This window comes from Mesoplodon mirus, assembly GCF_964341445.2.
Source record: "Mesoplodon mirus genome assembly, chromosome: 1".
Lineage (NCBI taxonomy): Eukaryota > Metazoa > Chordata > Mammalia > Artiodactyla > Ziphiidae > Mesoplodon > Mesoplodon mirus.
The window spans coordinates 40,780,243-40,805,725 of record NC_138976.1 but is presented as its reverse complement, the minus strand read 5'-3'; the positions used below and the strand labels follow the sequence as shown (position 1 = coordinate 40,805,725).

General features: G+C 44.2%; 1 protein-coding gene across 8 annotated transcripts in view; it reads left to right on the top strand.

Moving 5' to 3' along the window:
- AOPEP (aminopeptidase O (putative)) overlaps positions 1–25,483 on the top strand; it is a 374,682-nt gene that overhangs the window by 222,034 nt on the left and 127,165 nt on the right. For 7 of the 8 annotated variants that reach the window (XR_014294103.1, XR_014294104.1, XM_082621525.1 and 4 more), the window contains one exon: positions 3,546–3,655. Coding sequence is in view for 6 of the 8 variants with exons in the window: in XM_082621525.1 (XP_082477651.1) it covers positions 3,546–3,655 (110 nt within the window). In the remaining 2 variants the exon portion in view is untranslated. The remainder of the gene's footprint in view (positions 1–3,545; positions 3,656–25,483) is intronic. The other variant, XM_082621524.1, reaches the window with a different exon arrangement.

Genomic DNA, 25,483 nt, shown 5'->3' with positions numbered 1-25,483 from the left:
ACTGTGTTATTAACTATAGTCACCTTTCTGTATATTACATCCCCAAGACTTGTCTATTTTAAAACTGGAAGATTGTACGTTTTGACCCCTTCACCCACTTCTCCCACTTTCTGACCACTGTCTCTGGCAACCACCAGTCTGTTCTATGGATCTGTGGGCTTTATTTTTTATTGTTTTTTACAACCTCAACTTTAAAGAATTAGCCACCAGCAATAAGGAAGATATGGCAGCTAACTGGCTTCCTGCTTATTTTCTAATTTCTATTATTTGGCTACTTCTGTTCCCTACCATCTCTACACACTGAACTACTTGACTTTTTCTGAAATTCCCAAGTTTGTGCATATCTGCATGATTTTGTTCAAGTTCCTTCTGCCTGTTGAAATCCTATTTGTCTTTCACTAGCAGCTCAAGGTCACCTTCCCTTGATAGCCCAGACTGTTCATCTCACTCACAGTTCAATAATACTCTTCTAGAAACTTTGGATTTCCACTGTATCTGTACTTACTCACCTGTTTTTTCTCACTTTTTTCTTCTTTCTATCGTCACGACTAGACTGTGACCTCTTTCAAAGTGGCACTGTGTCTTACTCATCCTCCCCCTTTCACACCTTGGCTGTAGAGCTAGCAGTGTGCATAGCTGTGTCCCCCTCCACACAGAATCCTGTGGAGAGAGGCCACCTGGAAGATTCTCGAGCAAAGGGTCTGGGTTTGGAGTCAGACTGGACTTGGAATCCCAGCTTTGCTGTTTACAGTGGGTTATGTAGCCTCCCTGAGCCTCAGTTTCCTCATTTATAAAATGGGCATAGGAATGCTTAACCTTGCAGAATGAAAGGGATAGTGTGTGAATGAGCTTAACACAGTGACTGACACGTGGAGGGTGTTCAAGAAATACCAGTTCTCCTTTCTTGTTCTCTTCCTCTTTGATTTTGCCACCACCTTGCACATAGTAGGCATTCAGCCAGGATTAAATAGGTTTAGTGTAAATGTGCCTCTTTCACCATCACTTGCCTGAGGTACTTCCATCCTGAGACAATCAGATTTATGCTATTCTTCATAATCGTGAGTGTATGTCAGTCATCTGATGATCATCTCTCTGTCCTTTATCTCCTGAATCCCCAAAGAGCGCTCCCCCTTTATCCTTCCCCTTGCCTGTACCTCCTGGAATCTCTTTGCTTGTGTCCCCCCTCCAGCTGCCCTACCTTACATCTGTCTCTACCAAAAAAGGCACGACGCTGGCCTGGCTGCATCTCACAGCTGCACAACTTCCATGTGTCCATTCTGTGCTAGATCTGTAGGGATAAAAGGATAAGACTACAACGCTGCTCTGAAAGAGGTCAGAGTCTATAATTTTGAAGATAAGGAAAGCACACAGTAGAAGGAAGAAGAAAATAAGTTAGAAAAGAGAGGTAAACACCAAATATTGTGGGAGTTCACAGGTGGAAGAGGCTGGGAATGAGAAAATCCAGAAAGCCTTCTTGGAGGAGGTGACTTCTTGTGGGCCTCAAAGGGAAAGTAGGAGTTGAAGTTTCCCTATCCCTCCTTTTCCCTTAACCTGGAGTAGGGGGCAATCCACCTCATCATCCTTTAAGGTACATGCAGTAAGTCTTCAATATGTGAAAACATGGACACCTCTGAAGCGAAGTGGCCATTCTAGAACCAGCACAAAGTTTGGAAACATTTCCAGAGTACATCCATTGCTCTGGCCCCTTCCTTGAAGGTTGAGTTAGACTGAGCTGCTGGTGATCCCTGACAAGTATTCACAGCAAGCCTTCCAAGCAGGAGAGGAGTGCTCCTTGTGGCAGGAAAGGGTGGGCTGCCTCACGGGACTCCCAGTCAGCAGGTCATTTCATCACTGAACAGGGCGTGAGGGTGCAGTGTTGCTTTGCTGCTCAGGAGACTGCACTGTGCAGCACCGAGCATTAGCAAGTACAGCAAAGGGGAGTGAGAAATCTTTGAACGAGGAGATACAAACCCACATTCCTCTCAGAGTGGCATTCTGTAGGGAGAGGTGAATTGAGTTACTGGCAAGTTGAATCGTATAACTTGTCATCAACTTGGAGAAAGTCTAAACTCCTTCACAGCTGTCGTAGTCAGCTCGGTCTGCCATAACAAAGTACCACAGACCAGGAGACTTAAACAACAGACACTTGTTTTTCTCACAGTTTGGGAGGTTGGAAGTCCAAGACCAAGGTGCTGACAGCCTTGGTTTCTGGTGAGGCCTCTCTTCCCTGGCTTGGGAAGGGCCGTCTTCTCACTGTGTCCTCACATGGCCTTTCCTCAGTGCACACATGGAGAGAGAGTTTTAGTGTCTCTTCCTCTTCCTATAAAGACACCAACCCTATTAGATTAGGGCCTCATCCTTTTGAACTCATTTAACCTTAATTACCTCCTTAAAGGCCCTGTTTCCAAATACAGTCACAGTGGTGATTAGGGCTTCAACATACGATTTTTGTTGGGGAAGGGGACGACACAACTCAGTCCACGACAGCAGGACACACACAGTGTCTTGATCACCTGGCCTCTGCTAGCTACGTGGCACCTCTGTCCCTCCCTGGCTGGCAGCCTGCTCCCTGCCTGACCCTAACCCTCACCATTTTTAAAACATTTCACACTCTTTCCAGGCCCCACGCGCTTTGTACATGCTTTTCATCTTCCTGAAATTCCTCCTCCCCTGGCTGGCTCCTGCTTTCCCTGGGGAACACCTCCTCAGGAAAGCCTTCTGACCACCCTGGTTGGCCAGGTGGCATCTGGGTTCTTCCTTAACCCCTGCCATCACTGAATTCTGATGGTGACTGTGCTTATCTGTCTCCCTGGACTCCTCACGTTCAGAGCTGTGTCCATTATGTCCTCAGGGCCTAGCAGAGAATCAGTAAATATCTGTTGAGGGAACCATTAGGGACCTTTAATTCCCAGAAATGCCTGTAGACACTGACAGTTCCCGCCCCAGTGGATGCTCTGCTGCCCTCCCTTGTGGGGTTACCGCCATGGGGCCTTGTGAGCACATCGAGTAACAGCAGCCAATTCTGACCAGTAGGGCAGGGTGCGACGGCCTCCCCCCTCCCCAAGAGTGAGTCCAGGCAGTGCACTCCTTCTGGTTATATGCAAACAGAATCATCTGGGTTGCATTAGCTGGCTGCACTGTAAACAGCTCTTAACAAAACTGAGGGCTGGGAAAAGTAGGAGGTAAATGGAGGGGACCTTTCCCACCCTGTGCAAGAAGACAAAGCAGGAAAAGGCTGGATGGGATCAGAGTGGAAATGGCTCCCCAGGGAGGTCTGCTCTTTCCAGGCCGGGGATGGAGGTGAGGGGGCAGGGGGAGGTTCCGGGGCCAGGGGGCACCTCCCAAACAGGCAGCGCAGGAGTGAGGGCTGGTTCTTTGTTTGAGGACCTAAGAGGCCCTTTCTGATGGAGCGCAAGGTGCGGCGGGGACCGTCTGTGCCATCCCCCCTGTAACAAAGCCAGCTGCTCCAGCGGTGGCTCCGACTCCGCGGGAGGACATCAGTGACTGTGTCCTGAGCGTTTGTGTTTGTGTGTCTGTGCTCCAAGCAGCTGGCCCCCGACGAGGCCCAGGAGCAGCGGGAGCTGAGGGCTTGCCTGCGCTGGCGTCGCCTCCAGGACGAGGTGCGGGACTCCCCGGAGGACACGCAGGTGTTGAGGTAAAGCACTACGTGATCCCGTTACCTTCCGGTCCACCCCATCACGCTCCTCCTTTCCTGCAAGGCACGTCCAGGCCATCTCTTAAATCTGCTGTGTTTCCTTTTTAAATTAAATTGGGCTAGATTACTCATCTTCCCAGGGATGTGATTGTTATGTTTTAAGTCTTTCAGGGTGTGGGTTTGGATTTGCCTTCTGACATTTTCCTGGTGTCTCTGTTCAGGAAAAAACTAGCACAAGGCCATTTCCGGGACCAAATTCTTCATTTGAAGTTCTAATAGTTACTTTATGTGGTGGCTGTGGACTTGGAGAAGGTTAGGGTCTGGTAGCCTGGCAGACAGTAACTCTTTAAAGCCAAAAGGAAAAAAAAAACCTTTAAGAAAATATTGATTCCTAAGTGTTTAGTAGTAACAGATGTTTGTGTCAATGGGGCCTTTTGTTCCGGATGTGTCCCGGCAGGAGGCCACTCCTGTGCTGGTGGGAGGATTCTACTCTCAGCTCCTGTGCTGTATTTTCAGAGCGTTTCTTGCAGCACTGGTAGGATTGCTTCTTGCCATTTTCCCATTTTTTTGTCCCTCTCTGTTTGCTTGTTTTTTCTCCACTTCTGTAAATAGTTGTTTATCTGAAACCCTGAGCCCCGGCCCCAGGAGCACTGTGATTGCTATGGCAACAGAAGCTTTCAGCCTGTCCCCTCTTGACTGGAGCCAAGCCTTCGGAATCTGCCGTCAGACAGGTGGGAAGGCAGCCATCCGGGAATCACCCCTCATTTTAGATGGCAGCTCTGAAGGCCAGTCTACCGCCTGGGTAGAAGCCTGCCTGCACCCGTCCTGTTGTTGTTTGTTTTTAAATAAACACCCCTCTCCGCAGGACTGCCCACTGAGGCCAAAGTCTGAGGGGAATGCCGAGCCCAGCCTGACCCCAGCAAGGCTCGCCAGTCCTTTGTGCAGCACGGCAGCACAGGGTGTGGCCGCTCTTCCCACGGAGAAGTCCTCTCTCGCACGCTAACCGCTGGCGTCTGCTGACTCATCCATTGTTTAGGAAAGCCGGAGCCGGGAGCCCTGTCTTCCCCACCCAGCGCCCCTGTGCAAGCATCCGTTCACTCAGCCAGTGGGATGGCTACACCCACCGCCAACGTGGACAGGGTCCCTGCTCTCATGGGACTTTCACGTAGCGGGGACTCTCTTGTGGGCACAGCTAGTTACAGGTGGTGAGAAGTTCTGTGAAGGGAACGCGGAGATTTACAGTCAAGAGGCTGGGGAATGCCTCTCTGAAGAGCACCAAGGCGGGAAAGGGTTTGCCATGCTGGTGCTCGAGGGGCAGAAAGGAAGGCAGTGTGGTTAGAAGGACGGGGAGAGGCAGCAGGCAGGAGCTAGATCATCCAGCCTTACCCTGAGTGCGATGGAAGCTGCCCCAGGGCCTTCAGCACGGAAGGATCCTTATCTGTCTTGTGCTTTTACAGTGCTGCTCTGGCCGCTGTGTGGCACGGACTGCAGGCAGCAGACACAAAGCCAGGAGAAGGGTTAGCACGTTGTAGTAGTCCACGTTAGAGGTCCTGGTTGTGGCAGGGCAGACACAAGAAGCAGACCTATTTAAGACATGTTTTGGCAGTGCAACTGGCAGATCTTTGGTCTATTGAATGTGGAGAAAAGGAAATTGAAAGTGTCCAGAATGACTTCGAGGCTTTTGACCTGCGCAGCTGAGTAGACAGGTGGTGATGCCATTTGGGGAGACGGTAAAGACTTTGGGAGGGGCAGGCTTTGGAGGGAAGAATAAAGATTCCAGTTTTGCACGTGTCAAGTTTGACATGCCAAATAGATATTCAATATTGAAAACTCAGTGAGGTTTACAAGTCAGGAGCTCATTGGAGAGACTGGAACATTCAGCCTATGGATACTTAAAATTCTGAGCACGTTGAAATGACCAGCTAAAGAGGAAAGTGAGAGAAGAGGTTGAGAGGAAGATGAGGGGCCCGTGGAGGAGCTGGGGAAATCAGTGCAGAGAAAACCCCGATGCCGGGAGTTATGGAAGTCGGGAAAGGAAATGCTGGATGCTGCTGAGGGGTGTGTAAAAGGGAGGGAGAGAAGTGACCTTTGGTTGGACCGCATGAAAGGTGTTGGTGACCTTGACATGCATGCATTTATTCATGAGCTGTGGAAAAGGGAGCCCGACTGAAGTGGGTAGAGGAGTGAATGGGAGGTCTGGAAGCAGAGACATTGAGTGTGGACTTCGTGAGAGAAGTTGTGCTGGAAGCGGAGGGAAATAAGGGTCAGGGAGGTTTGTTTTAAGGTGGCTGATGCAGGAACAAGCTTATGTGTGAGCTGTATAACTGGGCCAATCCTGCCAGCTCTCAAGACTCAGTTTCCCCACTCTCCAAGTCTCTAAGTCCCTTTGATGCCCCCAGTTCTGTATGACCATAGACCGTCGGTTCGGGTAAGGACACTATAATTAACAACAGTTGGTGAAATGTGTTCCCAACTTATAAGCAGTCAGATGGACCCTGGGAAGTCAGTGCACATGTGTGGAGAGCCTTGTCTCTGGGGTTCGTGGAGCTTCTGATGTCCAAGAGCTTTTCCTTTGTGTGTGGAGCTGGGAGAAGGAATACGCTATTTTTAGAGCCTTGTGCTAAAAGGTTTATTATGGCATTTGTTTTTCTTTTTCTTAGTATTCAGAAATTGTGTTTGCCTAAATTTAGGCTAACCGTGAAATGAGTGCATTTGAAAGATTTGTTGCACATCAGTATGGAAAATATTGTTATCAGATGCACTTACAATGAAGAGGAAATGTTTCTGAACCTGCCCCAAATTATATAGTCTAGGTTTAGTTTATTCCCATCCCTTAGAATTCTCCCTTAAATGGGCTCAGAGAACCTAGAAATGACTGACAGTGAAAGGAAGAACCAGAGTTGTAAAAATTTGTTCTCAGATTTTTGTTTTAGTACACAAATAAGACCTTGGGAAAGAAGTCTCTTAACAATACAGTAGTCAAAGATGCTATCTTTTTTCTTTCTTGCTTTTAAGATACCCCATGGTCTTCAAATGATGGACCAAGAATAATTTAGAAGTCTTGGTTTCACGTTGCCAGAGACAATGGAAACTTCTCCTACCCAACTTTGCAGCAACTTGCAACATGGTTGACCACTCCCTCTTTCTAAACCCACTTTCTTCTCTTGGCTTCTGTGTCACACTCTCCTTGATCTCCTTCTCCCTCACTGCTGGTCCTCCCCCACCTCTCCTGCTGGCTGTTTAACATTTTCACTTAGATGACTCATGGCTTCGAAAGACCAGTTAAGGTGTCCAACATCTACAGCCAGTAAAGAGTAGAGTGGGGATTGAAACAATCCTCTTTTCTTTACACCACCTCCCTGCCTCCAAAGAACTTAATATAGCATTTAGTTGCATTAAAAAATAAATACTCCAGGTATCTTAAACTGTGGAAGGACATGAAGGTCGGGTTGAAAAAAGTATCCTTGGGCGAAGTATCTTTGTCTTTTTACACATGAGAGTGTGTGTCTGATTATTTCAGTCAATATAGGGAAACAGGAAAACTCAATATTGTGTTGATGATAGCCATTGGAGGGGTATTGATAAAGTGAGAAGAGAAAAATTAAAATTATGTTTGTCTCTGACTTGCTAATTTCAGTAATTTATAAGAACTGTTTTCCATTTGTGCCTCCCATATATCCAGTGTTGAATCATGGCTCTCATCAAATGTGTCTTAAATTGACCTGATTGTAAGTTTCATTTGGTTAAAACAGTTCCTTGTGTTTTCCGAAGTTTCTCAGCCTTCCCTGGCTGGGGAGCCTGTAATATGGCTGCAGGCTCCCGAGGCATAGTTTCAAAATGCTAGGGTCACATTACTGGCTCCATGCCTTTTCCCATTTGTTAATTATTAAAATGCCTTTCCCGTAGATGAGACCCCAGTGGCTCTCTCCAGACTTTCCCTCATCTCCCTCCACCAGGGCTGGGCAGACCGTTTGCCATTCAAAGCCTGATGTTACTGCTGTTCTACTCTGCCCTGCCTGGCTGCCACCACTTCGCTCTCTCGTATTCGTTCCCCCAATCCCCCCACTCTTGTCCAGTGCAGCGGCCATGACTCTTGACAAGGAAGATGCCAGGGGGCTTCTGAAAGGCTCCCGTGCCTTTGGTCTCTAGGGTATAGCTGCATCAGCATCTTCCCTCTAAGTGCTTTCAGTTAGTGTATCATGACAGGCCGGCGGGATGGAAGAGCTACGGTGGCGGGGTCAGAAGAAATCTCTGTTGGTTTTTATAGTTTGTGATTTATTATCACTTCCCCCTTTTTCTGGATTCATTGTTAAAGTCAAGCTCGTGCTGAGAAAAACGTTAAAATATATCACGCTGAGTAGGCGCTGACAAGCCCGGAGCCTGACGTGGCTCTTTCTAGCTGCTGCCTCCACAGTTGATATAATTCTAGAGAAGTGCAGACTCTTTTCCCATCTTCCTCATGAATCCCTCACCCTCCTGGCTCCAAAGACATCCCATAATAATAATAGGGAAAAAACCCCCAAGTATGTAACTCTATCTACAGCCAAAATGAAATGTGCATGCCACAAGTTCTGTGAGTTTGCATGATGCCTAAGCACTGTGTATTCCATTTAACCAGTGAGACTTGTTTCCATTAAAAGCCTATATGTAAACCTTCTCTAGTATTCATGAAGTTTTCACCTTTAAAGTTTTTTTCAAAATTTTTATTTCTAGTCCTTGAAGAACATAGCAATCTTTCCCACCCACATGTGGGAACGTGTCCATTCTCAGCCGCACAAGCCTGCCTCATGGAAAAGCTCCAGCCCAGAGCTTCACTGCTGGGCCTGAACACTCCCCAGAATTCTTCTTCAGTCTCCACTGGCCCTGCAGGCATAAATAAATCCCTTCACTCCTCCTTGGGCAGCTCCCTTCTCCTTGCCTATGGTATTTATTCCAGACCTTCCCCATGCTCTCTTCCTTCTCTTGCCTCCTGTCCCACAGGGAAAACGGAGGCCACCAGCCTATTCTCCCTTTGATTCTGTAAGCACATCAGCATCCACGTCTACCCTGACCTCTCAGATGCCAGAGTGCCAACTTGTCAGTCTCAGTACAGCTAAAGACAATTTTCTGGTTCCAGAAACAGAACTAGAATTGAATGTACCTTGATGCAGATCATAGAGCTACATATAAGTAGCTCACATATAAGTGAGTTTTGGAACCCTCTGCCCATGAGGGTGAAGGGAAGGAGGATCTGTACACCAAGGGAGAATGAAGCTCTCATGACTTTGGACATGAACTGGGGTCACAAGTCTAGGGAAACTTTTTCCTCAGGGCAATGTGCCCTTATGATCATCGGATTCTGTAAACATATTTCAGTTCTTACCTTATTGGGTTCCTCTGCTTCCTTTTGTACTGTTAATAACTCTTCCCTTCTGGAAATTTCTATCACCTGACTTTCATGGCTCCCCCTCTTCTGGTTTTCTTTGGCCCCCTCTGCCTTCCCTCCTCTATCTCCTTCACGGTCTTCTCTTCATCTTCCATCCCTCAGAGTTGGTCTTCCCCAGGGGGCCCCTCTCTTGGCTGCTCATCCGCCTGGAGTGGTCTCATCTAAACACCCTCTCTTAGGTGGGGTGACCCAAAAGCAGATGAAATTCGTGTGAAAGATATTTGTTAGGAAGACTTCCCAGGAGGGGAAAATGGAAGGGAGAATGGAGGGCCAGGCCGGGGTGCCATGTTATCAAGTCAGGTTACACAGGATTGCTCTGGAAGCCGTGTGGGTCAGCTTCAGAGTGGTCCTCATCAGGGGCAAGGGGCCCAGAGTGTAAATACTCTGCACCTGTCATCATTGCTTAGAGAGTACATTCCAGGTGCTTCTGGTTCTTGTGTTCATAGGCAAAACAGGCTCAGGCAACCTGAGGGTCACATCCAAAAAAGAGTCACAGGGAACATGCCAAGAGCTGATGTGCACACAAATGATAAATGTGTCCCACGGGATATGAGTGGGGCATGGGCACTGCTGGCCACAACTCCTGTCTGTGCTGGAGGTTCCCAAGTCTCCAGGCCAGCCTAGCTGTCTCTGAAAGATCAGATGTGAGTGCTGAGCTGTCCATTTGACATCATCTCTTCCTGGTTGCCCTACATCTCACAGTGGTAATGCCCTCTCCCACTCCCATCTGCTCACCTCCAATAGCACTGAACTCATCCCTGGTAACACAAGTTCACACACTCATCCAAGGTAGAAACCTGGGAAACTTGTCCAATTCCTCCCTCTCTCTGGGAGGGTTTAAGCCTTCACTATGAACTTACCTCATAAGTCTTTCTCAATTCGACCCTTCTCCACCCCTAATACCACTGTCTTTCTCTGTTTAGAGCTTAATGGCTTGCTTGCACCAATCTAATATCCTCTGACTTGTTTTTTCTACCCGTAGTCTTGCCCCATCAAATCCATCTTCCTCACTGCCACTGAGGAGCTCTACTTAAAACCCATTATGGTTCCGCCACCTCCTTGCTTAAAACTCTTCAAAAGTTTCCCCTTGTCTCCAGGAAAAACTTCCACAGCAGGCAAAGCCCGGCACACCATCACTCCCATTTTTCTGGTCTCTTCTCTTACCATTCTTTGCTTCACTCTCTAGCCACCCCAAATAGTTGATAGAACCCTACTGTATTAGTTTGCCAGGGCTGCCATAACAAAATTCTACAGACTGGTATGTGGCTTAAACAGCAGAAATTAATTTTCTTGCAGTTATAGAGGCTAGAAGTCCAAGATCAAGGTATCAGCAGGTTTGGTTTCTTCTGAGGTGTTTCTCCTGGGCTTGCAGATGGCTGCCTTCTCTTTGGGTCCTCACTTGGTCTTTTCTCTGTGTGTCTGCACTCCTGCTGTCTCTTTGTATGTCCTAATCTCTCCTTATAAAGACACCAACCAGATTGGATAAAGGTCCAACCTAATGGCTTCATTTTAGCTTAACTCCTTCTTAAAGGCCTTATCTCCAAATGCAGTCACATCCTGAGGTACTGGGGGTTAGGGCTTCAACACAAAAATTTTGGAGAGATGTAATTCAGCCCATAACATCTACTGTCTGCCTGTTCTTTCTTATCTCCTTGCCTTTTTTTCATATTGTCTCTATTTAGAATATCCTTCCTTTGTTGCATGACTCCAGATCATTCTGACTCAGCACAGGTATCACTGCCTTCCAGAAGTCTCAGGCCCTACCCTGACAGGATAAGCTGGTGACCCTCCTCTCTACCCACTAAATGCTCTGCTTGTATCTCCACCCATGACCTTACTACATTATTTTATAATTATATTTAGAATGAGCCATGTTAAATTGCCAATATTTGACTATTTTAAACCTATAAAAACAGCATTTTCACATTGCCCAGCTTGATACATCTCTCTTCTGACCCATCAACCTTTTGAACCTAGGGACTATGTCTTCTTTGCTTCTGTATACCACAGTGCTTGGCACTGAGTGGGTGCTTGATAAATATTGAAGAAGTGAATGCTATAGACAACATGATCTCTGTCCCTGAGTTTCTTTATTATTATTATTTTTTTTTATTAGTTTCTGCTTTATAACAAAGTGAATCAGTCATACATATACATCTGTTCCCACATCCCTTCCCTCTTGCGTCTCCCTCCCTCCCACCCTCCCTATCCCACCCCTCCAGGCGGTCACAAAGCACCGAGCTGATCTACAGTACCAAACATAAGGTAGATAGATAGTGGGAAGCTGTCCCTGAGTTTCTTTGTATATTATTCAGAGAGTTGAAATATTGGTCACAAGACAATAAATAGACAAATTCTAGGCTGCACCCTCAGAATTCAAAGAGCTGAGAGTTGAATATTGGTAAGCTTAGTTAGAAAGGGCCATTGGGAAGATGTGAGGCTTGAGCTGGGATGGTGAAAAAGAATTTCACCGAGGCTGGTAAAGCAGTGAAGGGAGGGGAACTCAATGAGCAAAGCCTGGCAGGCATAAACAGTGAATTGACTGTGGAAATGTCCATTAAGTGAGAATGGGTTTACTGAAGAGGAGAGCCATTAAGGACCTATGAGACTGAAGATGGACCAGGCTAAGTAATGGAGTTCCTTAGATGCCAAATTCAAGAGTTTGCGTGTGACCATCCAGGCGGTGGGGAGCTATTTTCAGTTCCAAGAATGATGTAATGCAAACGGAGTTCTGGGAAGATTACCCAGCCTTTGGGATAACACATGATCAGATAGACAAAGTGGAGAGGCCAGATAGAATTAGATGGCTGTTTCAGGAACCCAGACCTGAGATGAGAAGAACTTGGAATCCTCTTCTTGGATGGCCTAATAAGGCTTTGAATGAGTCGCTTTGGAGTTATTCAAAACTGATTGAAACGTCAATACAGCTTCAAGAAGTCTTCTAATAATATGATGTAAGGCTATCCCTGATCGCAGATAAGGCATCGACCCAATAAAGGAACTGGTTGAATGTGTGAGCTTTGTGAAGTTCGTTACGACTTTGAACAGAGTGAAGGGCAACAGTCCCAGTGCCTTCTTGGCCAAGACCTGGTCTATTCTGCCTCATTTTAGAGAAACATCAACTGAGGATGCAGAGCTGAACTCTCTCCAGGGCTTGTCAGTGTTCAGTTCTCAACGCAGGAAAAGTAGTACAGGGTTAAGCAAGCCTGGAAGACAAACTGCCTGGATTTGAGTTCAGTGCTGACTCCACTACTTGCTATGTGACTTTGAGAGTTACACGACCACACTGAGCTTTAGACTCCTCGCTGTAGAGTGGAATGGGAATAATAACACAACCGTTTCCACTTTATAGGTGAGTGTGAGGAATAAATGCCATGAGTACGTGCAAATCATTTAGAACACATGTGTTAGGTTGAATCACAGGAAATTGCCATGCTGATGGATCTAAAATAACTGATTATTGGCAATTTCCTGTGGTTCAACCTATAGTAAATACTCAGCACATGTTAGATACTGTCATCTAGACCCTCTGGTACCTGATAAAAGTTTGCCCAACGAGTGACAGAGGCACAAGGACACAGCCCCCACAGGCAGCCTCACTCTCCCCCCTGGTTCATTCTGGTTTCTGTCTCTTCTTTCACTGCTGCCACCCTCCGGATGGCAACCACAGAGGCATCCTGCTCGTCTCTCTTTAGCAACCAGAACCTGGAAACACCTGCTTTTCCTCCTCACAAACTTACAATTGGCTGGAATGTTCAAAAACTTAATTTTGCTAAGAAGTTAAGAGAATATTTTTTAAAAAGTACAAGAGAATGCCTGCTTACAAATGAAGAGGATAGGATTAAAAGCAAACCATCCCCCCCCAAAAAAATCTGAATGTTAAACAAAGATGCTCAAATGAATAGCTTGAGGGAAGAATTAACTTGGCAATGCTTCTAAGATGAATGGGATCCTCATACCTTCCTGGAACCTACTTCTGGTCTAATCTCTACGTAAGGGCCACCCTGGTGTCCCCTCTGGCTCCGCTTCCCTGGCCCCTATACAGAATCTGACTACCGCCCTGAGAAGGAAAACGTTCTTGCCTCTGTGGCCTTCAAGAGTTCTAACCTGAGCTCGGACCACTGGCACTGGCCTGTGAGGTTCCTAAATCTCTACCTCCGTATCCTGGAACTTCTGCCCTCCACCCTCCATCACTCAGGCTCGGGGTCCCCTCCACTCCATTCTCCCTGCCCATTCTTTTCTGCTGTTTGTTTGTTTGTTTGGCTTTTTAAATTTGAACCACACATGCTAGGCTGTGTAGACTGTTTCTACCCTTTTGTGACTGGAGGCTTCTGTACCTGTGCCAGCATTTTCTGAAAAACTTGAGGGCTCTCAGCCAGCCAGAAACAGACTCTGTCCTTTCCTGTCTTAAAGGCCAGCTCCACCCCCTTGAGCTGCCCACTCAGTTCCTGTTTCCTGTTGGAGGGACACTCTCAGCTCTCACTTCTTTTACCCAGCAAAGATGACAGACATGTCCTGAATAGTTGAACTCAAATAACCCTTCCTTCTTCGTTTTTCTAGACCATTCTCTGGTTACTCATCACTCAGGTATTTCTAAGGGAGGGGTAGAATTCTCTTTTATAGGCCCCTAATAACATACTTACTGTACATGGTGTTTCATTTTTGCAATAACACTTGGTAGAGTTTTTTTAATATAGAAAAACATAAAGAAGGAATAAAGTTGTTCATAATCACTATTTAGTTAACCATTTTTTTAAAAATACAAGTATATCACAGGAAATTTCAGTTTAGAAAAGTATAAAATTCCATCCCCACCGCCGTAGTCCTCGCCCTAAGGTAATCACTGCTAGCATTTTCTTGTGAATCCTTCAGAAAATAAATTTTATAAGTACATGTGCATAATTTTTCTGTATTGCTGCCCTGTGGGGCACTGATTCATTATAACAGTATTTGCCCATGAAATATTTTCTTAAAAAATAATTCATCTCCATAAACCAACCTATAATAGTTCACTCCTATTTTGCTCATCCTTGGAGGATATCTCATGCCCTCAGCCAATCCTAGCACTATGTATATTACATTCTTGGCTAATGAGTGTTAGTTTCCCATTCAGAAAAACTCTCAACCAGTGAGTACTTTCTCATGTAATCCTAAATTGACTCTGTTCTACAAATTATTTGCTTACTCCCTGTGGGTCTCCCCCATGCTCCCCAAAACTATTGTGTTTTTGCCAATAGTTTTTTTTTTTTTTTTTTTGCTGTATGCGGGCCTCTCACTGCTGTGGCCTCTCCCATTGTGGAGCACAGGCTCTGGACACGCAGGCTCAGCGGCCATAGCCCACGGGCCCAGCCGCTCCGTGGCATGCAGGATCTTCCTGGACCAGGGCACGAACCCGTGTCTCCTGCATCGGCAGGTGGACTCTCAACCACTGCGCCACCAGGGAAGCCCTTGCCAATAGTTTTGAACAAGATCAGCTGACAAAAACTGTGCAACTATTTGACTGAACCTGCTTCAAAGACACATAATGTCTTTAATATGTAGTAAGAAAAACTTCTTGCTACATATTAAAATTCAGTTTTATAGGGACTCCTCGCCCTTTCAAGTCAGTGGTTGAGGAGAGAAGGGATAAAAAAGAGGGATTGTATTTCTGTTAAACATTGTACTGGAAGGTCTAGCCAAAGCAATTAGGCAAGAAAGTGAAATAAAAGACATCCACGTTGGAAAGGAAGAAGTAAAACTATCTTTTTGCAGATGACATAATCTTATATATAGAAAATCCAAAGGAAGGAATCCTCCCCTAAACACTGTTAAAACTAATAAACAAGTTCAGTAAGATTGCAAGATACAAGAGCAATATACAAAAGACAGTTGTGCTTCTTTTTTCTTAATTGAATATTGTGTTAGTTTCAGGTGTACAGCAAAGAGAGTCGGTTATACATACATATATATATATATATAAAAGAATATAGATGTATACATATATATATATATGTATACATCTATATTCTTTTTTTTCTATTCTCTTCCATTTTGGTTAATTACAAGATATTGAATATAGTTCCCTGTGCTATACAATAAATCCTGTTGTTTATCTATTTTATATATGGTAGTGTGTATCTGTTAATCCTGAATTCTCAATTTATCCCTCTCCCCAACTTCCCCTTTGGTAACCATAAGTTTGTTTTCTATGTCTGTGAGTCTCTTTCTGTTTTGTAAATAAGTTCATTTGTACTATTTTTTAGATTCCACATATAAGTGATATCATATGATGTTTGTCTTTATCTGACTTACTTCACTTAGTATGATAATCTCTAGGTCCATCCATGTTGCTGCAAATGGCATTATTTCATTCTTTTTTATGGCTGAGTAATGTTCCATTGTGTATACTACACCTTCTGTATTCATCAAGACAGTTATGTCTCTATACACTAGCTATAAATAATCTGAAAAGGCGATTAAAAATTCATTTATAATAACATCAAAAATGATAAAATACTTAGGAATAAATTTAACAAAAGAAGTGCAAAATGTTTATTGGAAACTACAAAACACTGTTGAAAGAAATTAAAGAAGAACTAAATAATTGGAAAAGCATCTTGTGTTCACGAATTGGAAGACTTAGGGTCGTTAAGATGCAATCCTCCCTACACTGATCTACAGATCCAGTATAATCCCTGGTAAAATTTCAGTGGCCTTTTTTTTTTTTTTGCAAAAATGGACAAGCTGATCCTAAGATTCACATGGAAATTCAAGGGACCCAGAATAGTCAAAACAATCTTGAAGAAGAAGAACAAAGGTGGAGTACTCGTACTTCTCAGTTTGAATACTTACTACAAAGCTACAGTACTCAGGACAGCATGGTACTGGCATAGGACAGACATATAGATCAACGGAATAAAACTGAGAGTCTAAAAACAAACCCTTTCATTTATGGTCAGTTGGTTTTTGACAAGGGTGTCAGAACTATTCAATGGGGGAAAGAATATTCTTTTCTACAAATGTTCATGGGACAACTGGATATCCACATGCAGAAGAATGAAGTTAGACCCTCTGCTTCATACCACATACAAAAATTGACTCAACATAGATCAAAGACCTAAATGTAAGAGCTAAAACTATAAAAGTATTAGGAAAAAAGCCATAGGTATAAGTCTTCATGAACTTGGTTTAGGTAACAGTTTCTTAGATATGACACCTAAAAAGGGTCAAAAATCAAAGAGGGAAAAATATCAATAAATTGAACTTTATCAAAATGTCAAACTTTTGTGCTTCAAAGGACTCTATCAAGAAAGTGAAAAGACAACACAGAGTGGGAGAAAATATTTGCAAATCATATATCTGAGGGACTTGTATCCAGGATATATAAAGAACACTTACAACTCAACAATGAAAAGACAAATAACCCAATTTAAAAATGGTTAAAGGATCTAAATAGACATTTCTCCATAGAAGATAAACAAATGGCCAATAAGTATATAAAATGCTTGACATTATTAGCCATCAGAGAAATGCAAATCAAAGCCTCATTGAAATACCACTTCATACCTACTAGAATAGCTATAATGAAAAAGACAGATAAGAACAAATGTTAGTGAGGATTTGGAGAAATTAGAACCTTTATACACTGTTGCAGGAATGTAAAATGGTGCAGCTCCTTTGGAAAGCAGTCCAGCAGACCCTCAGAAGGTTAAACGTAGAGTGACCATACAAACCAGCAATTCCACTTCTAGGTATGTATGAGACCTGGAAACATAAGTCTATACAAAAACATGTACATGAATGTTCATAGAAGCATTATTCTTAATAGCCAAAAAGTGGAAACAACCCACATCCAGTAATGGATGAATTGGTAAATATAATGTGTTATATTCATACAATGGAATATTAATCAGCCATAAGAAGGAATTGAACTACTGATATGTGCTACAAAAACGGATGAATCTTGAAAACACTTTGCTATCTGAAAGAAGCGAGACACAAAAGGCAACATGTTGTATGATTCCATTTATCTGAAACATCCAGAATAGGCAAATCTATAGAGAAAACAAGTAGATTAATGGTTACCAGGGGCTGGGGGAGGAGGAGAAAATGGAAAGTGACTGCTTATAGGGTTTCTTTTGGGGGTGATGAAAATGTTATGGAATTAGGTACTGGTGATGGTTACACAACCTTGTGAATATACTAAAAACCACCTAATTTTACATGTTTAAAAAGTGAATTTTATGATATGTAAGTTATATCTCAATTGTTTAAAAAAGAGAGGGATTGATGGAAATCATTGGATGTTTTATAACATCACTGTAGCCTTAGCAGGGTTGACCAGCAATTGTCCAAGGAGAGATGGAGGAAGAAAGTATGGCAGCAGGCAACTGCTGTCCTCAGGGCATTGGATGAGACTTAAGGAGCCATTTCCAGTGCTGGATGCCAGGAAGACGTCTCCATAGTGTCTGTGGTATAACAACCCCTCATAGAGATGATTCACTTCCAAGAAAGCATCCCTCAAGTACAAGTGTATATGCACCAGTGTGTGTGTTAGTTTCTTCCACCCCCTGTAATCCTGACTATTGTTCTGTTACCGATGCATGCAGGTCCTTTTTTTTAACTGCTCCAGAATATTCCAGGGTATGAACACTCCATGACTGACTAACCATTTGTTAACCATTGGACATGTTGGTAATTTCTAGTTTTTTTCCTTTACAAACCATACTGTGTTGAAGAGTTAATGTATGAATGTTAAATGTAAAACCTAAATATAGTACACGGTTGCCCACAAGACTGAGAACAGAGCTGCTCTCCCAACTATTCGTCCTGTTTTACATCCTGGTGTGTGTTGGGCTTCAGACTCACGCAGGCCCTCCACCCGCTGCCACCTCTAAGTCCCCAGCACTGTACCATCCTCCACCGAGGAGGGAAAAGTCCTTCTCCAGCTCCCACAGCCCATCTGCTCCTCTTTGAGTCATAAGATGAGACGATCCTTCCCATTATCTCAGCACACAGCACCACACATGCTGTTAGTGTTCAAAACGTGCTTCTAGGGTTTCCCCGGTGGCGCAGTGGTTGAGAGTCCGCCTGCCGATGCAGGGGACACGGGTTCGTGCCCCGGTCCAGGAAGATTCCACATGCTGCGGAGCGGCTGAGCCCGTGAGCCATGGCTGCTGAGCCTGCGCGTCTGGAGCCTGTGGTCCGCAACGGGAGAGGCCACAACAGTGAGAGGCCCACGTACAGCAAAAAAAAACAACAAACAAACAAACAAAAAAAAACGTGAGTCTAGTCTCCCCTTGTAAAATGAAGTCAGCATTTGTCTCATTTGCCTCTTTCCAAGATAAAGTCATGGAGGTTTTTTTGACACATTACAAGAAAAGTTTTCCATTTTTACCCTTTCTACTTTGGCTTCCTGTAACTTTCAGGTTCTGTATATTCCTGTGTTCTGAATGTATGGAGCAGACTGACAGCCTGTGCTTCATTATGATCACCTTAGCGCTTTTTAACCTGGCTTATGAGGGTACTAGTTCAGGTATATTGCATATGCACCTCTCAAACACAACACTGTAAAAAAGATAATGAGAGCCTTGTATTGCTTGGATTCTATACTCTTTAGCTAAGTCTATCCCTGAATATATGTGGATGAATAAAATTCAGTTATGGTGGTTCCTCTAATTCATTTAGTTTTTTTTTTTTTTAATGAAAATCACCCTTGGTGGATTTAGCAAACTTATTGATTCCACCGCAGTGGATGAATGATGTTTTACTTCTAAATGCTGCAGCTTAAATATACTTTGGGCTCTCTTATCTCATACAATCATAGAATATTAGGGTCAGAAAGGGCCTTAAAAGTGATTTTGCCTAGCCTTCCATATCCCTGACAGACAGCCACCTAGCTTCTACCAGAGTATTCCCAGCATCCAGATCTCACTGCTTCAGCAAGCAGCAGCTTCCCCATGGGAACGGCTTATCTTAGAATGGGCTTCCTTGGATTGGGCTGGAACCTGCCTCCCTATAAAGTCTGCCCTGTCCTCTTAAGCCCTTACCTCCAGAGTTGCACAGGATTCGCCTTGTTCTCACACAAACAGTCCACATGTCTGAAGACCGTTGTCTTTCCTTTTCTAGTCACTAGGTCACAGGGTTGGGAGAATGGTTCCCTTCTTGGGCTTGGTTCCTTGTTGTTCTCTTTGTTGACAATGGCCTTCTCCAGATGTGACACCTGAACTGAATATAGCACTCTGTTTGAGGTTACACCTGTGAAGAGTGTAACTATTATTGCTTCCCTTGATCTGGATAATCCAGAAAAGAAAGGACAAGCATTAATAGGATTGGTTGAAAGCACTCACATATACACCATATTTCATTTTTAAACCTAGTATCATACACCTTCTCAGGGCAGTCTTAGCATTTCAACTCCCATGCATTTTTTTCTCCTTAGTTACATTCATTGAGTGCTTCTGATGCGCCAAACATTATTCTAAGCACTCTATGTACATGTATCTCATTTAATCCTCAAAATGGCCCTATGAGATAGGTACTAGTACCGTCTTCCTCCGCATTTCATAGATGAGGAAACAGATGCGTATAGCAATTGACCACCTTTCTACCGCTAGGGAGTGGCAGAGCCAGGGTGCAAGCAGAGGCAAGTCTGGCTCCAGAGCCCAGCTTCCATGATGTCTGTCCCCGTTCCCTATATCTCATTGCTGCTGTTGATCCACCTACTATTGTGTTTATTGTTTTGGAAGCCACATCAATCACCTCTTGTTACATGTTGAGTTTACAGACAATTTAATGTACTAAATCTTTTTCATAGGTAAATACTAAATTTTAAAAACCTCTTTGTCCTTACTAACTATTGTTTTTATTAATTTTGGATCCTCATTCCAGCCTGTGGTTGCTCTTCTTGACTGTAGATGCTGTCAGTCAACCAGCTAGACTTCCAGACTCGACTTATTTGCAAATTTGTTAAGCCAATAAGTCATCATTCCTTGGGCACAGCCCTAAGGACTCCCTCCTGGTTATACCAAGTAATTAATCAACAGCCTTGGGGTTCTGTTTTTGAACCTTCTATAAAGCCATGAAACAGCCACCATATGCTAACCACCACATCCATTCTGCCAGCTGCCAGAAGTCAGGATGCCTGATACCCACAGTGAATTTCTGGAAGCGGCCCTCAAGATCCCATGCAGCTTCCTTGCAGTCCATCATTTTCTAAGTGCTCACAAACTATCTGTTCAATACCTAGTCACAAATTTTGCCTCCCCTCCTCTTATTCCCTCTTCCTTTGCAATCAGAATGACATTTGTCTATCTCCATCAGCCCCCTTCCCATCGTCTCCATGATTTGATGCCTCCAGAGGCCTGTGATTGCAGATGGAAGTTTTCCAAGCTGTGTCATGTCCCTCACCTGGGCCTGGAGTCAGAACTCCTTTAAAGGATGAAGGAGCCCTCTCCACCAGTACCAAGGATCAATTCCCAAGTATGAAACATCAGTTCCCACATAATAGTGCTTGTTCTACCATGTATAGTTTGAAAATTATTCTCCTTGGAAAGTTGAAGCAAAGTGGGAGTCAAGTAGTTCTATTCGTTCTGTCACCTCTTAACACCTGGTCTTCTTTAGGCTCCAAACATCACTTCAAAAGCCCTTTTTGTTGTCCTAGGCACTCTCCCTTAGCACCGGCTCATTCTGAATTTCTGCCTTCCTGGCAATGATTTTACTGCTTCCCATCTCTTGTAGTGAGCTTTCTCCAGCATCCCCCCTTTCCTCTTTTGTGCATGTTCTCTGACAACCCACCTTATCAGAAACCTCCAGGGCACTCCTTGCTCTCTGTTTTCTTCTTCGTCTCCTTTGAAAGCATGTGCAAATTACCTCTTGGTGTGTTGAATATGATGATATACTGCTCAGACTATTGTATTAGTCTGTTCCATGTTTTTTTCTTTTTGGGGGATTTCATTTCTTAGAAAGGAATTTCTGATTTATGGCCATTCAAAACCTGAGGACTATTTTGGTTTTTTTATTAATGCTCATTACTTCCTGCTTTTCTAAGTTTCACCGTTCATTTCCCTGCCCTGCTTAGCAAAATTTGAGGACTTTTTTGTGTTTTCCGCAGTTCTAACTACAGAGTCTTTTCATGTCACCCTCGTCAGCAGCTGACTTCTCCTTTCACCATCAGGGGACAGAATATACCTTCTTCACTTTCCTGTGGCTCCTTGGAGAGATGTCTCTTTCTGTCTTAAATCATTTTATCAATTGCCTTTTTCAGCACTGGAGTGATATCTTGCTGTGTTTGCTATAGGATAATGGTTCCCGATGGGAAAAACCTTCATGCTGGGTAGCTGTTAAATCCATTGTGAAAAGCACACAGATAATCAAACTTGCCAAACACCAGTAGCTTTGACATGATACAGCTTCATCAGTTAAAGGTGTGCACAGCCTTTTGTCCAGTTCTCTTTGGTAGCACTGTCCAAAGGCAAGGCAGTGGCGAGTGTTCATTATACACACTTTATAGATGGAAAAATTGTTGCGAAAACAAATGGAGGGCATAAAATGCCTGTACTTTCAATCATTCTGCCTCCATTTTTCACCCAAAATTTTAGTAATCATTTCACAGAGTGGTATAGACTGGGGGGGGTGTGTGTGTGTCAGGAATACGCCCATACCTAGCTTTCTAGAATTTTAAGCAACACCTGAAATTTGTTGTTTCTTTTTATTTGTTTTCTGATGATGATGCAACAAGGAGCAGGCTTACAGACCAGCCCCTGAAAGGTTTATGCTCAAAATCGGGGGTCTCGCAAAGGGAAGGTGTACGGCCACATTTATGTGCCTAGTCTTTTTTAAAAATACTTTTTATTTTGGAATAATGTTAGACTCACAAGTAGTTGCTAAAATAATAGAGTTCCTGTGTACCCTTCCCCTTGCTTCCCCCAACGATAACATCGTACACATGTAACTATAGGGTGATGTTTTTCTAACGTCTTTGCCTGTCGGAGGAAGGCTTAGCTGGCACTCCCTGACCCCAATAAGTATTCATTATGATGAGATTAGCATCATTTATATTGTGCTTACAAAATGCCAACAGGCACTCTGGCTAAGCACTTTTAGACACTGCAACAGCCTAATGAGGTGCCACGGTCACTATCATTGTCCCCTTTTTACAGATGAAAACTGGCCTTTATGGGTTGCCTGACTCACTCAAGATTACGTGGCACTTAAGTGGCAGAGTCAAGATTCTTAACCCAATCAATGTGTTATGCTGCTTCCCCAGGAGATCTCACTTGTGCATTTGGAGCTCAGAGGTCTCCAGGGATCTCCACAAAGGTAGTATTTAACTTCCTCTGTTACTTTGGGGTGAGTGAGGCCCTGCTCCCGGACCCTCAAACCTTGCGGGGCAGCTGCCACTGATAGAGCAGGGATGTGAGAATGCTGATTAATCCCTTTCTGTCTCATTTCTGGGATGCTTCGTCCCTGGCTCAAGCACTACAGTGGCAAGATTATAGATGAAGCTATCTCGTGGCTCTCACTTTTACTGCCAAGGAGTACAAGACAGAGAATGCTGGCAGACGGCCCGTCTGGGCTGTGGCAGAGCAGTAGGTGTTCAGACCTAGGCTGACATGCCTGAGCACCTTTCAGAGGCGTTTTCTCAGATCCCACCCTTGGCGATAGTCCTGCAGAATCGGTTCTTTCTTCAGGAGGTTTGATTCCAAGTCAAATCATGTGGATCAAGTATCACTGCCATCTGACAGCTTTTTAAATGTCCATATTGCTTCTGTGAGTGCAGGGGAAAAGGAAGGAGGTGGGCGGGGAAAGGTCATGCTAATCTCGGTTGTTACATTTGGTGCCAGGTACAACAGAAACCAAGGGCATTTAAGCCCAAACGACCTTGGTAACTTGATCTCTCACATTCCATGTATTCCAGCCAAGGAAATAAACACTGGTGTAAAAAGTTGAAGAGATACTTAACACTTTTATGTTACAAAGTGCTTTTATGTTACCTGAGCCTCATCACACTCTTTACAGGTGAGGAAATTGAGCGTAAGGGAGAGTCAACATGTTGTCTGAGGTTCTCCACTTAGTTTTTGGCAAAACCGAGATGGGGGGCCTGGATCTTGGGGAAGCCCCAGAATGCAGCAAGGATTTTGGTGCTCCATGGACCCGGGTTCTAGCCTCAATTCTGCCACTAACTAGCTCTGTGGTCGTCTCCGGGCCTCACTTTCCTCCACTTTTAAATGGGCATCATCACAGTACCTGCCCCACAGGTTCTTGTGACAGTAGAAGGACATGATACATAAAAAGCTTGGCAGAGTACCTGGCACAGGGAGATAACAGGAATGGTAGCCATTAGTATTGGTTCAATTCTCCATCCATTAGTAATGAATCTGGCTTCAACTAATAGAATAGTAAGGCAACGTTGATTAAACAAATAGGGGTTACTTTTCTCATACAGTGAGTGTGAAGGCAGGCAGTCTTGGGCTGGCCAGCAGCTGAATGGTACTATCAAAGACTGTTTACCTTCTTTCATTCCATCCGGGTCTCCATAGCATGTTGATTTGCTGCCTCATGATTGCAGAGTGGCTGCTGCAGCTCCATCCACCATGTTTGGGGTAAAGAGGAATAGTACTAGTCATATTTCCCCTTTTGTAAAGAAAGCAAAAGCTTTCCCAGAACCCCACTCCCAACTACAGCAGACATCTGTTTTTGTCTCATTGGCCTGGACTACGTCTTCTGACTCTCTGTAGCTTCAAGGACACCTGGAAAGTGAGTGTTTACCTTTTTAGACTTAATTGTACAAGTGGCAAGAAAGAAGGTGGATGAGAATGGGAGTAGACTGAGCCAATTGTATCTGCCACAGTTCTTCCCGCCTCTAACAATGTCCTTAAAAAGTTTTTAATTTAATTGGTCCTCAGGTGTAGAGAGCTTAGTTAACCCTAGTCATGTGTTCATGGCACATGAACAGCAAAGCCCCTTTTCTAGACTGATTCCATTTTATTCTCACAAAATGTGTACTGTTTCATGTGCATCTATTTTTTCTTAACTTTTTTTTTTTTTAAGATGTTGGGGGTAGGAGTTTATTAATTAATTTATTTATTTTTGCTGTGTTGGGTCTTGGTTTCTGTGCGAGGGCTTTCTCTAGTTGTGGCAGGTGGGGGCCACTCTTCATCGCGGTGCACGGGCCTCTCACTATCGTGGTCTCTCTTGTTGCGGAGCACAGGCTCCAGATGCACAGGCTCAGTAGTTGTGGCTCACAGGCCCAGTTGCTCGGCGGCACGTTGGATCCTCCCAGACCAGGGCTCGAACCCGTGTCCCCTGCACTAGCAGGAGACTCTCAACCACTGCGCCACCAGGGAAGCCCTACTTTTTCTTAACTTTTTAATGGAAATATATATACACTATAGTGCGCAGATATTTCTAGATGGCTCAATAGATTTCTACTATTTATCCTCATGAAAGCACCACTCAGATTAACAGAGTTAATCCCACCATCCCAGAAACTTTCCTCTTTTTTCCCCACTCTGTTAATACTCTCTCCCAAAGGTAACCATTATTCTGATCTGTATCCTCATAGATCTGTTTTGCGTGTTCTTTGACGTCATTTAATTGGAGTCATACATTTGTATGTAGTCTTTTTGGGTGTGAGTTCTTTCATTCACCTGTGAGAGTCATCTGTTATTGTAGGTAGTGGTAGTTCATTTGTTTCCTGCTTTCTCTCTGTGCTTTGTCTCCCTGCACAGACATGCAGTAAGTGGTATTATGAGAACCAGAATAGCACTGAAATGGAAGTCACCCTTTTTCCACTTGCGGAGTATCTTTTCTTCATAAAAACCGCCCCCTTTGATTTCTCACGAAGCTCGCCTGGGCACTGCCCTCTCCCGTACCATGTCTACTTTAAAAGGAATCTCTTGGGGACTTGTACATTTGCCTTGGATGCTGTCAGCATAAAAGAATTTTCTTGAACACTTGGAGAGGGTGGAAGAGGAGAGTAAGAGAGAGATACTTTCTGGAAGGACATTTTTAGTCAGAGGAAAAAAGCACCAACTAAAGTCGTCATCTGAAACTTGAGCCTGGAAGCCAGCCTTTGGAGCAGAGATTTAGGTTGGTCTTCTGTGTTCCTCCCCTTCTAACAGTCTCCATTCAGAGCTCAAGGGCAAAAGAAACTCACAGCAACTCTGTCTGTCTTGGGGCTGGGAAAACTGGTTTGAATTCAGGTTGACACTGAGAAGTCTTCCTTCCCTCAAGGTGTCTGGCAGGCTTTCCTATCAAAACCAGCATGGCTTTCTTTATAAAAACACTCAACTCCAGGACAAACTTGAGAGCAGGAATAAAGCTGATGCTTTTCAATGGAGTCTTAAATCAAGATGAAAGGGACTAACTAGTTATTCCTGCAAGTATGGTCACGTCCGTAAGTCAGGGATCAACTAGAAAAA